Here is a 15,339-nt window from a genome sequence, read left to right as displayed (position 1 = left end):
GGAGACATCTAAAACAGGCTGAATAGGGGCTCTTGAGGACTGGACCTTGGCACCCTTGGTTACGTAGTGACACTTTTACATGTACATACTGTAATCGCTGCATATTTGTGCTATACAGTATTCACAAATGAGCCTGTTCTGTTTTTTTGTGCTCCCAACTGGTGTCAAGGAAGTATGCTCAAGTGATACAGTTGGAGTGAGAGACAAGCTTTACATGGCGGGGAAGGTTCCAAGTTCCACATCTATCTATTTATATTTCTGGTTTCAATGATTCATATCACATCTTTAAAGCGGAAGTCACCCCAAACATATTTTTTTCAAGAATATGTCCCTAGCAGGCCCACCAGTTGAAACACGGCTTTCTGATTAATTTTGTGTTTGTGTGATAAATAAATTAGCAGCAAAATGCACTTGTTTTTAGCCATCTGTGGGGGCGGCCATTTTGTCTTCTGTCGACTGAAAATTGACATCACAACTGCTCACAACGACCAATCACAGGTGACCTGTTTTCCGAATCGGAGCCGTGATTGGTCGTTTGTTGTGATGTCATTTTCAGTCGACAGAAGACAAAATGGCCACCCCCACAGATGGCTAAAAACGAGTGGATTAACACTTATTCCACAAACGCGATATTTATCAGAATGCCCTGTTTCATCTAGTGGGCTTGCATAGAACATATTCTTGAAAAAAAACAAAAACGTTTGACCTCCTCATTAAGGGGTTAGGGGTCAATTAGTCACAGATTTTTGCCATCTGCGGCAGTGCTCAATCTGTCCACAGTGAACTGCTGGGGATTACTTACAGTATATCGAGTGGTGCTTTGAGAAGCGGGCGACTGCACTCGCTTCTCAAGGCATCACTGTATATCATGAATTTTTTAAGTGATAAAATAAAACCATCCTCAAACTGATTTTGGGCAACCGCACCTTTATTAATTTTATTAGTATTCACCCATGATATATTAGTTTCTTAATACATGCATTGACAAGCATTTGTTTTTTTTTGTTTTTTTTAAACACAAAGTTCCCAAGAAATATATTTTTTCCTTTTTTTTTTTTTTTTTTTTTTTTTTTTTTAAACACAAAGTTCCCAAGAAATATATTTTTCCTCTTTTGTTAAACATTAAACAACAAAAAAAAACAAAACAACCTCTTGTCCGGGCCTGCAGAGTCCAGCCCTTCAGCCCAGGCCAGTCATCTTGTTCTAGTGGTTTCTGTACGATAGCGTGGGGCCTTATTGATCGCTGTCTCCCAGTGAAGTCCGGGCATTAGTTCCGGCAGGGTGACCAGACAGCATTCCGTCAAAGACACTCTAACAGGGATGATCGCAGCCCGGATGCGCGCACTTTGGATTTTGATCTCCCCGACATCACTCGTATTGAGCGACACTCTGCCCCGTCTTGTACACGTTTTACTTGCTGAGGAAAGCAATAGAAGCTCACACACATCTGAAATTATCATCCCGGCCGCTGCGATGATGACTTGTCCACGGTCGTCTGAAGCCGGAAGCTAATCACCGATGTCATCTACTGCTGACCACTGACCGCAGCGATCACAAGCTGCAAGGGTTATCTTCTTAGGACAATCCGGGATTCGCCTAGCTTATCTTAAGAGGGCGCGTTTGTGTCACCAAAGTTAAGACGCAAAGATCACTTTTTCTCGCTTGGCTTTTCCACTTCAAACATATTACAGCAAGTTGACCAAATTTTATCCGCGAGGAAGCTGTGGCCAGCGTAAAAACCTGAGCACTGCAGCAAAGTGGAGATTGTGGATGATAACGCTCCGGGTGAGCTTCTGTAGCATGAATAAGCAAAGAAAAAAAAAAAAAAATCGAATCCTTCGCCTCATCTCAGTTTCCCAGTCCGAAAATATTACAGTAAGAAGACAAACTTTATCCAAAAGGAGTCTGGGGGCAGTATAAATATATAATATTGCTGTGACCGGAATTAAGGGCACAGCACACAGACCACTTTGGTTTTCAAATTCAAACATCACAAAAGAAACATTTTAAATCAGAGGAGATTGAGGGCGACAGAAAAAATAAAGCACTGCAGCAAAGTGGGAGCAGTGGAGTGTGACAATCGAGCCTCCATAGTTAAGGGTGAGGAGCTCCTAAAGTTATGAGCCACAGAGCTTTATTTTTCTTTTACTCGCCTCGGTTTTCCACTTAAAAAATATTTCAGTAGGGAGACAAACTTATCCTAAAAGGAGACTATGGACGTCCTACAGTGTCCAGAGCTACGGGTAAGGTTCTCCAAAGTTAAGGCCCAAAAACTTGGTTTCCTTCTACTCGCCCTGGTTTTCCACTTGGCATACACAACTTTGCAGCAAGGAGACCATTTTCCTCCAAGAGGAGACTCTGGGCAGCACAAAAATGGAGAGATACTGCAAAGTGGAGACTGTGAAGTATTATACTGCAACGAACTGAGATAAAATTCACATAGCTTCGTGCCCAAAATTTGATTTCTACGACTTGCCTCGGTTTTAAATTTCAAAAGTGATTACAACTAAAAAGAACTCATTTTATCCAAATGGAGACGGTAGGCGACAAGTAAATAGAGTGCCGCGACATAGTGAGGTTCTCCAAAGAGATGTTTTTCCTTTGTCATGCAAAAGTCGCATCCGGTTTGAGACTTTCAAGCAACACGTGTGAACGCCCAACTGAATTGGATTCAGTTCTGACTCGTGTGAAGCGGGCCTTACCACCTGTGTCCCTTTGTTGATCCTGCTCTGCCTTGTCCTAACATGTCCTCTTTCATTCTGCTGTCCTGTAAGGTAGTGCCTGGATGTGAATTCAAATGGGGATCAGAAGCATACGTTGTCTCAACTAAAAAAAATCCAAGGTTCAAGGCTTACCATAAACGAGTGGTGCTTGCTGCTATCTAGTGGCCGCTAGAGGTATTACACGAAAGAAAAAAAAAACAAAAACCCTGCCCTTTTTCCAACATGTCAACGTGGTATCAGCATAAAGTCTACCTACATCCCCCGGTGATGGTCTTTGTGGCCAGCAGTGGATGACGCCGGCACCCTGCCGGCACTCAGCAGCCGGCGGCCTTCCTCGTAGTCGTCCTGGTCCACGCTGATGAGCAGCCGGACGCCCTCGGAGCCTGCCGCCACCCTCAGCGAGTCGGTGATGAAGACGCCCTTGAGGGCCTCCAGCAGCGCCCCGCTCAGGTAGTCCACCCAGAAGGCTTCCAAGTTGTCCAGCTCCGTGAACTTGATGTCACACACGATGGCGCCGAGGTGTCGGGCGCGCAGCAGCGAGTCGGCCTGCCTGAACAGCTCGAATTGGCGCTCCAGAGGTTGCCGCTTGTCCGAGGAGACGCCGTCACGCAGCGCCGACTCGTGCTCCAGGAACTCGGCCCGCACCCTCAGGCGGATGTCTGGGAGCGGGAGACGGGGATTGCGGGGGAGGGCAAATTTGGTGGTGAGGAAGGGACGAGGGGGGGAATGGGAAGGAGAGTCAAAACAAGGAAGACAAAAAGGGACAGCAGTCAGAAACATCACACTGATGGCGATTTCACACTGCATGATACCAGCTTGGATCTGCTCAGCTTGACTCACTTTCCCCACTTTTACTAGTATCAGACTCTGCGAAAAGCACACCACATTGAACACATTGCATTGGTCTAGCAGACCAAGGTTATTATTATTATAGTTATCAAAAACTAATGAAATGATGAAAACTAAATTTTGTGTGTGTGTTTAAGGAAATAAAAACGAAAGTGCTTTTAAAGAAATAAATTACACTTCATGTTTATCAAATTAATTAAAACTAATTATTGCAAACAATGTCCGTCGTTTTAGTCTTAATTTTGTGCATGAGCTTTCATACTTTGTTAAAAGCATCTATTTCAGTATTAATATTCATAATACGTTTGTGACCGCTTTTATTTTGAATCGTGCACTGCACAAATTTTTCGTACATACAACACAAGGTTTTTCAACTAAATATGAAAATATAAAACTAAATACTAAAACTAATTAAAAAATAAACCAACCAACCCACTCTTAAAAACAAATTAAAATTTAATTAAAAAAAAAAAAAAACGTCAAAACGAAATAAAAAGTATAATGAAAAATCCCAAACTATTATAGCTCAGGTCTAGGGATACAACTAACGATTATTCTAACAATCGATTAAAAGCTGTCGTCAATAATGGATGGATAATTAGGATTTAAAAAAAAAAAAAAAAAATTCAATTCCCATCCTTTTATTCAAAAACAGGACATCGTTTTATATTGACAATGCAGAAAATGCTGAAACATTGTGATTTGGTTACTGGTGGTTTGGTTGGTTGAATTGTGAGCAAACGGGCAAAAATGGCCATTGTTCTCCAAAGTAAAATCAGGTGTCGGCAACATCCCCCCCAGTGTCTGAAGTGTTCTTTACAACACTTGTCGGACACCCTAATCACGGGGAGGAAAAAAAATACAGTCTTTTGACACAGTGATGACCAATCTGCTCGACTGATGAGCGCTCAGCAGCGGTTTACGTCATCCGTATGGAACACCGGCTGCCTGCCAGAAATTGTCCCCGGTTCTGAAAGTGGACAAGCGTCAATAGCGAGAGTGGAGCCAAGTCGGTAGCATGCGGTGGAAATAAAATTGATGCCTTAATTGATGAATCACACAACAATAATCACATAAAAGGGACGGAGTTGAAGAGCAGTTTTTCAAAAAGGAGCTCGTGACCGAGTAAGCGGAACACTAACTGGACTGGAACGTACACAATGTCATTCTTGCTTGAGCTTTTGCTAAAAGCAGCACAAATGTTGCCAAGAACCAAAAAGAAAAAAAAAAAAGAAAAAAAAAAAGTGCAGTCAGGTAGCGCAAAGTGGCCATTTTTGTGAACTGGGAATGATAAATACTGCGGCCATGGAACCGGTTGACTTGGACACGGTGTCAGCAGCACACTCAGCAAAATTCCCAGTGGAAGCTTAGCATCGTGCGGCTCAGGAATTCTGTGTTTCGTTCGTTTTGGGTTCCAGCTCAAGTGTTAAGCCATGAATCTGCTCGGAACTGGACTGGCGGTCATGCAACAGCACAGCGAGGAAGATCAGAGGATACATACTGTACTGAGCACGAGCGCCGCTGACAGACAGAGCGTCCCCCCCGCGTCACTATTCCAGAAGTGCGGCTGCTTGACGACTTTGGCTGCAACAGAAACTCATCTTGCTCCCTCCAAAGCTCGCTTTAGTGAGGAACAACAAGTTTGATGGAACCTTGTCCACCAGAAACATAACGCAGAAATTAAATGAAAAACAGTTCTACAACTAAAAGGTTTGAATCATCGATTCATCCGTCCATTATTTTTTCAATTAAATCGATGAATCGATTAAAACAAACAAACAAAACAAAAAAAAACATTTTTAAATTTCACATCCCTTTATTCATAAACAAGACATTTTTTTTCTTCAAATTGCCAGTGCAGAAAATGCATAAATAAAAATTAATACATAAATTGATTCAGTTACTGGTTTGGTCCATGTCAGGTAATCAGTCAAAACGATCATTGTTTTCCAAAGAAAAGCAGATGCAAATGTCTTATTTTGATGAAACACAAACGACAAACAGTCTTCTTTCAAGGAGGACAACAGAAATCGGAGAATATTCAAGTGACGAGAGGCTAAAACTCTGTGGACATTTTCAGGTTAAACAATGTCGGTGAACAATTAATCGAGACGAATAGTTGCCGAGTAATTGGTGAACCCCTACAACAAATCGGAGGATGACGGACTGTTCGCGGGGGAGGAACCGCATCATTGAGTCCAGTTATTCATCCTCCTGCTAACGAATGATCAAAGTCAACACCGAGTGCTATTTGTCTGCGTCGGGCTGCGCAAGACTCCAGAGGGGCAAGTTTGCAAAATGCCAACATTAGGAAGGCAAATGTCCAATTCATTCATGCATCGATTCTCGCATCTCTTAACATTTGCAAAAGAGCAATGTGTTTTAATGAGGGCTGTAATTATTAGACTGATGGAAAAAAAATACATAAATAAATACAAAAATTCAGTGTGCTTCACAGTGGAATCAATCAGAATGAGTGCGGAATGGACGATTAAAACACCTGACGGGAATTTGCCATTATGGTCGGGAAAAACAACGAGAAGAAAGTGCTTTACCGTGACTGCGGCCCTTAAGGATGCAAGTGAGGTTTTTAGGAAGAGCGCGAAGACCTGGATCAATTGGTGTTAGGACAAGAGTACGTTACGAATAAGAGTGCACCAATTGAACACACCACAGCAGACAGAACATCAGGAAGACTTAAGAGATAAAAGCCACGTCAGGGAATTTGACTTGGAAGGTTTCGCTGGATAACTCATAGAATCCATTACTTGGATTCTGAATCAATTTGTTTCTTTAGACATTTGAAACACCGTGGCACTTACTTAACCCCGTGGGTCGATTGAGGTCTTTACGTTATAAGGCAGATAGGGAATCTTACACCCATGAATTCTTGAGAAATCCATCTTCACAAATGAAAGGCATCGCCGTTTCAAAACGGAGATTTGAGATCATTGAAGTACCAAGACGATTTTTCAATATGGACTCCAATGAAATAGAATGAACAACTGTTAAAGGGGAGTCAACCCAAACATTTTTTTTTTCCAAGAACATGTTCAAGGCTCATAACGACCAATCATGGCTCAGCTTCAGAAAACAGGTGAGCTGTGATTGGCCGTTACCTGAGCCCCGAGCAACTGTGATGTCATTTTCAGTCGACAGAAGTGACTAAACGGACGTTATTTGCCTGAGATGGCAAAAAAAAAAAAAAAAAAAATGGCTGGATTTTGCTGCTTAACTCATATTCCACAAACGATATTAATCGGAATGCCTTGTTTCAACTAGTAGGTGTGAGAAGAACATATTCTTGAAAAAAAAAAAAACGTTTGGGTAGACTTCCCCCTTTTAGGGTTCCGATCATTAGACCGTGTGAGGGCTGTGGCCATGACTGACTTTGGTTGCACTCCACTTGGACCACAAACAGAGATGTCAAGTGCGTGTTACAAAATGCTTCTTGTTTCATTACACAGAGTGGACATTTTCTCACTTGGAGGGAAAAAAAACAAACAAAAAACAAACAAAGTAAAACACCTGACTTACTCCATATCTTGGCCATAGAAAAAAATAAAAACAACAACAACAACAAAGTTTAAGTACCCATTTACAAGGAGTCGCTTGGCCCGCAGTGTCAACTTAATCGATCCTCGTTTCTGCTCAACGACCGACCAAGGGAGCCAAGAGACAAAAAAAAAAAAGAAAAGAACTCTCTGTGCTGTGTTTTGCGCAGTTTTGAGTATTAAGAGTTCTCCCTCTGATTGCGTGTGACGATACCGTTTTGTTGGTCTGTTTAGAACTGCGAACACAGAAAGGAGAGAGAGAGAGAGAGAGAGAGAGAGAGAGAGAGAGAGACAGAGAGAGACAGAGACAAGTGGGTTGAACGTGTCGAAGAAGCAGGCATTCAACAGTATTAGCTGGTGCAGGGCTACCTAGGATTGGGACCTAAGGGTGGGTGACGTTAGAGGCCACTTCACTTGGGAGGATGGTGCTAACCACACCTTCATCGGCCACTGCCATAACATAAATCAGGTAAGTCCATTTTAGGCAGTCATAAGCACAATTCAGCATAGAAAAAATAAATAAATAAATAAATAAAAGCAACAGAGGCGGGGAAGTCTTTGCAGAGAGCTCCAGAGTCCGCAACTGCTGGTGTGAAGCTTAAAAAAAAAACAAAAACAACGTTTAAACTGACAATCTCCCACCCATCAAGAACTTCATTATAAAGTTGTCCCGATTCTGCCACGTAATTTTCCGTTGATCAGCATCGGTTGAAAAATGTCAGATTTTTGACATGAATAAAAAAAAAACAGCAAACATATTGATTCTGGAAAGTCAATTCAGAGATTTGTTTTCTAAGCGTGTTCAACAAGTTTGAAGTAATTGATGAAAACGTGCCAAGACTATGGCAGATCTGAATTGTGGCGATGTAGCCGTTGTTTTTCACCATGCTAGTTTTCCAGATTTTTAGCTGTCACGGCTGTAGTGACACATCGAGGCGTCTGGTATGAATTCCCCCTCCCGCACCTTATAAGGACTTGAGCGCATTCGTTCACATCAGTGGTCATTAGATGAAGTAGCATCTATTTTTCTGGTCAGAGCAGTGGTATTTGATTGACAGTTGACAGGTTAGCAGAGGGTGGTTTCGGTCCATTAAGCAGACGTTTGAGGTTTTTTTTTTTTTTTTTTTTTTTCTAAAGGGCATGCAAATGTCTCATCGAAGAACTGACAAACTTGTACTCCCCAATGGGGCGGTGCACCCTCTTCCAATGTGATTACAAACTTTTGTGAACACTAGTTACAAAAAAAAAAAAACAACAAAAAAAATCTGGTTAAGACATTTTATCAACTGCCTTTGTAATAAAATCTTTAAAATTGTAAAGAGACCCCGTAATCGATGCGTTCTTTCGCAGTTGAATAGATGTTTTTTGGCCACGCTATGAGAAAACAAGGTGCGCGTACAAGGCGTTTTGCCCACTAGTGTTGGTTTGAAAGCAAACCTACTTTACGAGTGGAATTACTCATTTCTACGGATGATTACATTTGATTGGCAGGCCATGTTTCCTCGAAGTATATTTTGCATAAAGGACATTCCAAAAGCAAGCGAGGGGCGGTTGGGGAATGAGCAGCTATGTTATGACACACAGGCATCCACTCCTTGTGTTACCCCGAAAGGAGTGGGGGGGTGGGGGGGGACAGCCGGGCTTGCGTCATGAGAGGTCGATCGAGATGGGAAAATGGTGGAAAATAACAAAGCAAACTTGCCACTTCAGTTCAAGACCGCGAGGTTAACGAGAAGCAACGTTTTGGCAATAGAGTAGCGTTGCAGAAAAGAATGTTGATCAGTGCTCTTTTTTTTTTTTTTTTCTTCCCTTTGAGAATATTGCAGCTGACTTGTGTGCAAATGAAGCGGAAGGAAGGCTGCATCGCGATGAGAATGAAAGAGTTTGAAGTTGCATTGGCTAAAGATTTTTTTCCCTTTTTTTTTTTTTTTGAATAAATCAGTGAGCTGAATTTCATAAATCAAAGCGGGGTACACGCACAAAGACAATCTGGCCCAGCCTCTTACAGGTCTATCCATGTTTTGCTTGCAATTGTTTTTTTTTGTGATGTGTTGAAATACATTTAGACTGCATTTCAAAAGCTACAGGTCAAACTATGCTTGAAAAATACCAATTAGTGGACATTGGTGACGAGAGGACACTGACTTGACTTTCATCGCAATAGTGTCAGCTTTAAAAGCTAAATCTGAATTCGTGCACCCCCTAATATTGACTAAAGGCCGAACACAGCACAGCAGTGTCGAAATATCGTTGCATGAGTTCGGAGTCCGTCACAATTTAAAATATCTTTCTGTGTGTACCACACTAGACACTTAAGAGGCGTCATCATGTATGGCGATGATTGGAATGGTTGTGCCAGTCCTTGTTTGCTTCTACTCCCATTTTTTGACTTCATTGGTCTACAACAGATATTGACGTTAGCTTCTTGTTAGCGTGGGGATCTACTGGAGGCCCTTGTTGAAAACTTCCAAAAGAAACAAAGGCAGCCAGGGCTCGCACTGGATAAAAAGACGCCGTTTTAAGCTTTTCCGATTGCAACTTCAAAATGAAAAATCTGTCCGCAGTGCAAGAGACAAGCTCCAGATCTTTCCTCCTTTTGCGGCGACAACATTGCACAGGAAGCGACCCAGGCGCTCAAAGGTTCTGATCGACTGCGGCGGCGGAACATGGTGGAAAAAGGTGAAGGGGAAAATCAATGAGTGGGATGAAAGAGCAGAAATGAAATGCATGTTTAGATGCAGGCAGACAGCTCCAAACTAGGGATGGGCATGGGGGAAAATTGACTATCAACTACATTTTTTTTTTTTTCGTATCGCCCTCTAAATGTTCCGAACTCCTGTTTCCATACCAGCGCCGTTGAGAAGACTGACAGCCGGGAGGAGTTTGTATCACAGTGTGGATTTGAGATGAACCACTATGAAATGTAATATCCTGTTTATTGCGACATTTCAAATGTACAGTATCAGTGTTACCAGACATCAAAGCTAGGGATGTTCCGATCAGGGTTTTATGACACCGATACCGATCATCTATGAGTGACATCGGGCGATATCGATTCCGAGCCCATGGATTATCTGTATATTGAACTGTTGCATAAATGTCACTCATACTGCGCTGTGACAAGGAGCGGTGACGCAATGCTGTACGCAGGCTGGTGAAGACTGCGATTCATGAGTTCCGAGGTGATCGGATTTTTTGATCTTCAATAAAAGGCTTTGATCAAATTTTCCGATTACGTAACTTTTCATGAAAATCGGCCGATCGACCGGAGCATCCCTAATCAAAACAACGACAAAATTTCGAATTGTAAGACAATTTTAAATCAGTTTATCTGTAAATCGTTTCCATCCCTCGCGCAGAGTGAGCCCCGGTTGCAGTCAGGCAGTGCACTCTTTGATGCTTCAACAAACGATTACTCATAAAATTGAATTAGTATGCCCATCCCTAATCCAAACATGATTTGTATGGATTGAAATCACATGCAAAACCGACGTATTGTTATAATCAACTAAACTAACGTGACGTTCAGGTTTGAAATTGTGTTAGCACCGCAACACATTTGAGTGTTCGATTATTCGACATAATTACTTCATTTGTAAATTACTGATAGTGCAGAGAGGCCTAACTGTCACATGATAACATACTGGAAAAAGGCTCCAAGGTTTGACTGCGAGCTCAAAGTGGAGATTGCGACAGTTTTGCAGTGTTGTTGGAAGAATCCCACCACTGTAACATTCAAATGATCGCTTCATTTGAATGTTAAATCATAGTGCACAATACATCCAACCTTCAAGATGAGTTAGAAAGCAACATTTACCATCGCGTAAGCATTGTGTTTTGAAGACAACAAAAAGACTTAGTAAGCCAACGTTTGATGTGCTTCATCGTGGCAGCAACAAAGCAAAGCTTGGGGGACGCGGCATGGATAAAGCAAAAAAAAAAAAAAAAAAGCAGGGAGCGGTTTTGTCTCAGAGAAAATGTGGCGGGAAGAGATGATCGTCTATTGTTAGGGAAGGAACATGCTGTTCTTACTGCAAGATGCTTTCTGAGGCGGCGCTGGTGGTGGCAGTTGCTGGGCCTGCCTGCTGGTCTTCTTGTGAGTCCAGCCGTGCCCTCTTTTTCTTCTCCTCCTCTGCCTCTGCAGGGAGCCTCCAGCCACTGTAGGGTCAAACCCTACGGCAGGAAGCACAAAATGAGTTAAGATTATTGTCACAAGGAGGGCAAAAGTATTAGGAAAACTGGCCATTAAACATACAGAAAAAGTGAAAATGCATTTACTATCCTGGATTTATCTCGCAAATTGCCTTTGCATGCTGTTCAGTTCACATTGTTTGACTACTTCAAGCGAATGGGTCTCTTCACTAAGTCGTACTTGTTTTCTATTTCATTTTTAGATCTACTTGAATAGTAGATCCATAGCATCTCATGCACCTGGGTTTGAACTTGAAGCAAAAGGGTCATTATTCCAAATTGCACTATGTTTTGGATTGGTTTTATAAAAGATGCGTGAGAAATTTAGTGTTGCCACGATACCAAAACTTGGGCTTCGATACTACACCTGCATAAAGTACCTCGATCCCAGAACCTTGACAAAAATCGAAAATCTGCAAAAAGCAGCAAACTTAAATAAATAAACTTATTTTTAGTTTGTATTAGTTTTATAAAAGATCCGTGAGAAATTTAGTGTTGCCACGATACCAATATTTTGACTTCGATATTACACCTGCATAAAGTACCTCGATACCAGAACCTTGACAAAAATCGAAAATCTACACTAAATTTAGTGTTGCCACGATACCAAAATTTTGACTTCGATACTACACCTGCATAAAGTACATACCAGAACCTCGACAAAAATCGAAAATCTGCAAAAGCAGCAGACTTAAATAAACAAACTTATATTTATTTGTTATTAATGTAATGTTCCTTTGAGGGTGTGTGTGTGTGTGTGTGTGTGTGTGTGCGTGCGTCTACTCTTCTCTAATCCGCTCCCAGCTGGTCGAATGCCTCCTCAAATTATACAAATGGCGAGCAAAATAATTCCCGTTGGTCGGCTTGCCATGGCTGTCGGCCATGTAAGCAAAAAAAGTTCCATACGGCACTTTGCTCGTCATGCTTTTCAACAGGAGGTGCAGTGAGCGCTTCGCCGCCCGAGGCCAACTTCCTCTGAGTCTTGCGCACACGCACAAGGAGCACTTTAACATGTGGAGGTATATATCGCAAATTTTCACCGATTGCGGATGGGTCGAGAAAACATATCCCCAAACCAGGGTTCACTGCACACATTGAATGTATATCAACGTTTAGTGTGACTATTGTTGCTCCTCATTTCGCAACAGACTGCTTCCATAATTGCAGCATTATAACTGTTTATGATGACAGTGTTCTGCAACTGTATGGGAGAAAAGTAGGCCTATAGGTTTCCTGGAATGGTGAATGTAGCCTTGAGGGAGCAGTCATACCTGTTCTCACTTGCTGTCCGGAGGAAGGAAGAGACACGTCTGCTTGTCCATAGGAGGACATCCTCGGGCCAGAAGTGCACAACTCTCTGTGCTCTTCCCTCCATCGCTTGTCAGTTCTCTCTGGAGACACTGCAATGTCATTAACATACATGATGGCGGTTGTTGATCAAGGAGGGAAAAACAGACCGACACAGCAAATAAGCACCTCCCTCAAATAAATGTTCCCAACCGGTTCATTTAAAGATGCTTCTTTTTGTTTACAACTCTTTAAGCTCCTCCCTACGCACCTTCCCGGTGCCTCAGGTCTGCGGACCAGGCGCTGCTGGAGGTGCCGAGGACCAAGCGGTGTCTCAGAGGGGATCGTGCCTTTTCTGTTGCTGGTTCTTCCCTTTGGAATGACCTTCGATTAAATGTGAGGCAAGCCCCTTCCCTGTCCGTTTTTAAAACCCGTTTGAAGACACATTTCTATTCTCTGGCTTTTGATCCGACCTGAGACTGACAGTTTTCTGCTGTTTTATGGTGTCTATTATACTATTTTGTGTTTTCATTTATTGCTTTCTGTTGTTATATTATTGCTATTTTGTCATTGTAATGTAAAGTGATTTGTTACAGCTGTAGCGCTATATAAATAAAGTTGTATTGTACAGGGCCCATTTGAGCTCTGTTCTATTGCTGACCAAAACAGCAGCAACTACTGAGGTGTGCCTCTCAGACGAATTCAGGTATGGCTTTTTAGTAGAATAGCAATGCTAACATATTTTGCTTTAGAGACGCCTCAACCTATAAAATAAAAACTGAGACTGAGATAGTGCTTTTGATGTCAAAAAGTTATTTCTTTACCGATGTACGACTACGAAACATGAGCGACGCTAACTCACCACAGGATCGTATTTAATGCCAGTGGATTTTTCTTTTTTTGGGGGGGGGTCCAGACCTTGGGGTTTTTCATTTCAATAGGTGTCAATTATATGAAGATTTTTGCAATTCAGAGGCAAGTCAGGTCCCTATCCGTGTCTGGGTCAACTGTACAGACACATACTCTGTCTAAGAGTGAGTTGCCTAAAATTGCCCGCCTGTTTGCACTTGCAGCTAAAATCCAGGAGCTCTTAAACAGCCACACCAGCATGATGCCCCTTTCCACACTGAAATGGTGAAAAACACACCCTCATCTCAACAACTGAGTACTGCGTGATTCTAAGTATTTGTACAAAGTACATGTTTTCAGAAATTATCTTCAAACATGAATAAGATATCAATGAGCCCATCTCTGAATTCATTTTTCAGTCTCTTTAAAATTATGAATATAGGAAATAACACAAAAATTAGGAGGGGTACGTCAATTACTTGCAGTTTTCGGCTTTTCGCGGCGGTTGCTATTGGACTTCAGAACTCACCTGTTCTTCTCCTCTTGTGGGACACGAGAGGCAGCAGGTCGTGTCGGGTGAGGACTCTGAGGAGCTGCAGAAGCGGCTCCATGTTGCCTTCACTGATGTACCCTCGCCTCTCCAGGTCCAGCAACAACTCCAGGCCACTCCTGGGCTTGAACCAGGCCACCTTGGGTTGCGGGGAGCCTTGCGACTGCAAGCGCCTCCAGGCCGCTAAGAGTTTGGGACTCGGGGCCTCGCCGGGGTTGAGCGGGTTGTCTTCATCAGGCTTCACCATCCAGCTGCCGGGGTCTAAGGGGTGAACGCTGGCGCAGGTTTCACTCAGGAGGAACGAGAGCACGTCGATGTCGCCGTCCGTTAGCTGTGAGCCAACTACTTTGAAGACCTCATGGAGGGACAGCAACCCATAATAGTTGAGGCACTCTGTTTCATCCCAGTCAAGCGAGTGCCTCAGCGTGCAGCTGGCCATGTTGGTATCACCCAGCCACTTTTATATATTACGACCTGCGTCAAGACAATTAAGGGGGAAATACATAGGACATTTTCGTAAACAGTAAAGACATTCCTCACTGAATTTCCATTTTGAAAATTAATTAATATAGCATGCAGTAGATACCTGAAACATTTACTTAAGTATAGTAACGACGTATTCACGTCCCACCAGAGATATTTTACGGGTTTATGAGGTTTCGATCAGTGGATTTTTTTTTTTTTAATTACGCTTTAAACAGGTGTCTTAATAAGCTAGCAGCAACAACAAGCTAACAGTCTTCGAGGGATAGAGACAGCTCCTTAAAAATGCCTGCCTCTTATTGTTTGTATCATAATAAATGTACCTTTCCAAAGTAAGTCCCTCTCTGGAAAAAAAAAAGGGGGGGGGGGGCTCGTTCGTCAGACAAACAGCGTCGGAAGAATTCCCAGCGTTGACAAGTGACACCAACCCTGCGAAGGGAAACACTATCATTACAACGAGACTTTAAATGGCGAGCGTCTACTTACTAGTAACTATACTAAAAATGACTAATAACACAACATTTCTCAATATTGTGCTTACACACTGTGCGCTGGAGTTAGCACGGTCAAGAACGGCGATAGCTACGTCGCGCTAATTAAACAGGTCTTCATAAGACAAGAATGAATTCATAAGAATGGGCTATAGTCGATAATGACACCTTTCTTGGCTCGTAACGGTATATCAAATCAACTGTCATTACATTAACAGGCCGATATTTATACAGACAGCGGAGCAAAACATCTCACCTCCCTGCTTATGTACAGACAGCCTGACAACTTCCTTAAGTTGAGAAACTGGCCAATCACAGCTCAAGTTCTATTCAGAGCCATCGCAATTTATCGCTGGTTTGGT

The 15,339-nt window shown here is 42.5% G+C and overlaps 1 protein-coding gene across 6 annotated transcripts; it reads right to left on the bottom strand.

Moving 5' to 3' along the window:
- Positions 1-910: 910 nt before the first annotated feature.
- dedd2 (death effector domain containing 2) lies at positions 911-15,267 on the bottom strand. Of its 6 annotated transcripts, none has more exons than XR_015087835.1 (7): positions 15,028-15,251; positions 14,810-14,915; positions 13,983-14,477; positions 12,589-12,717; positions 11,159-11,299; positions 2,856-3,382; positions 911-2,781 (listed from the first exon to the last, which is right to left on the bottom strand). XR_015087835.1 is itself a non-coding variant. In XM_086037959.1 (7 exons), the coding sequence occupies exons 3-6, from the start codon at positions 14,440-14,442 to the stop codon at positions 7,509-7,511; spliced, it is 945 nt and encodes a 314-aa protein (XP_085894085.1). In that variant the 5' UTR covers positions 14,443-14,477; positions 14,810-14,915; positions 15,028-15,251; the 3' UTR covers positions 7,225-7,362; positions 7,496-7,508. The 6 variants fall into 6 exon arrangements, 5 of the variants coding, with proteins under 5 accessions (XP_085894082.1, XP_085894081.1, XP_085894083.1 ...); XM_086037959.1 differs by lacking the exons at positions 911-2,781; positions 2,856-3,382 and adding exons at positions 7,225-7,362; positions 7,496-7,723; XM_086037956.1 differs by having other exon boundaries at positions 911-3,382; positions 15,234-15,267.
- Between the last annotated feature and the right edge of the window lie 72 nt (positions 15,268-15,339).

This window comes from Filicampus tigris, chromosome 8 (assembly GCF_054856515.1).
Source record: "Filicampus tigris isolate MCC_2025a chromosome 8, RoL_Ftig_1.0, whole genome shotgun sequence".
Lineage (NCBI taxonomy): Eukaryota > Metazoa > Chordata > Actinopteri > Syngnathiformes > Syngnathidae > Filicampus > Filicampus tigris.
The sequence above is the reverse complement of the archived record's forward strand: the minus strand, read 5'-3'. Positions and strand labels throughout refer to the sequence as shown.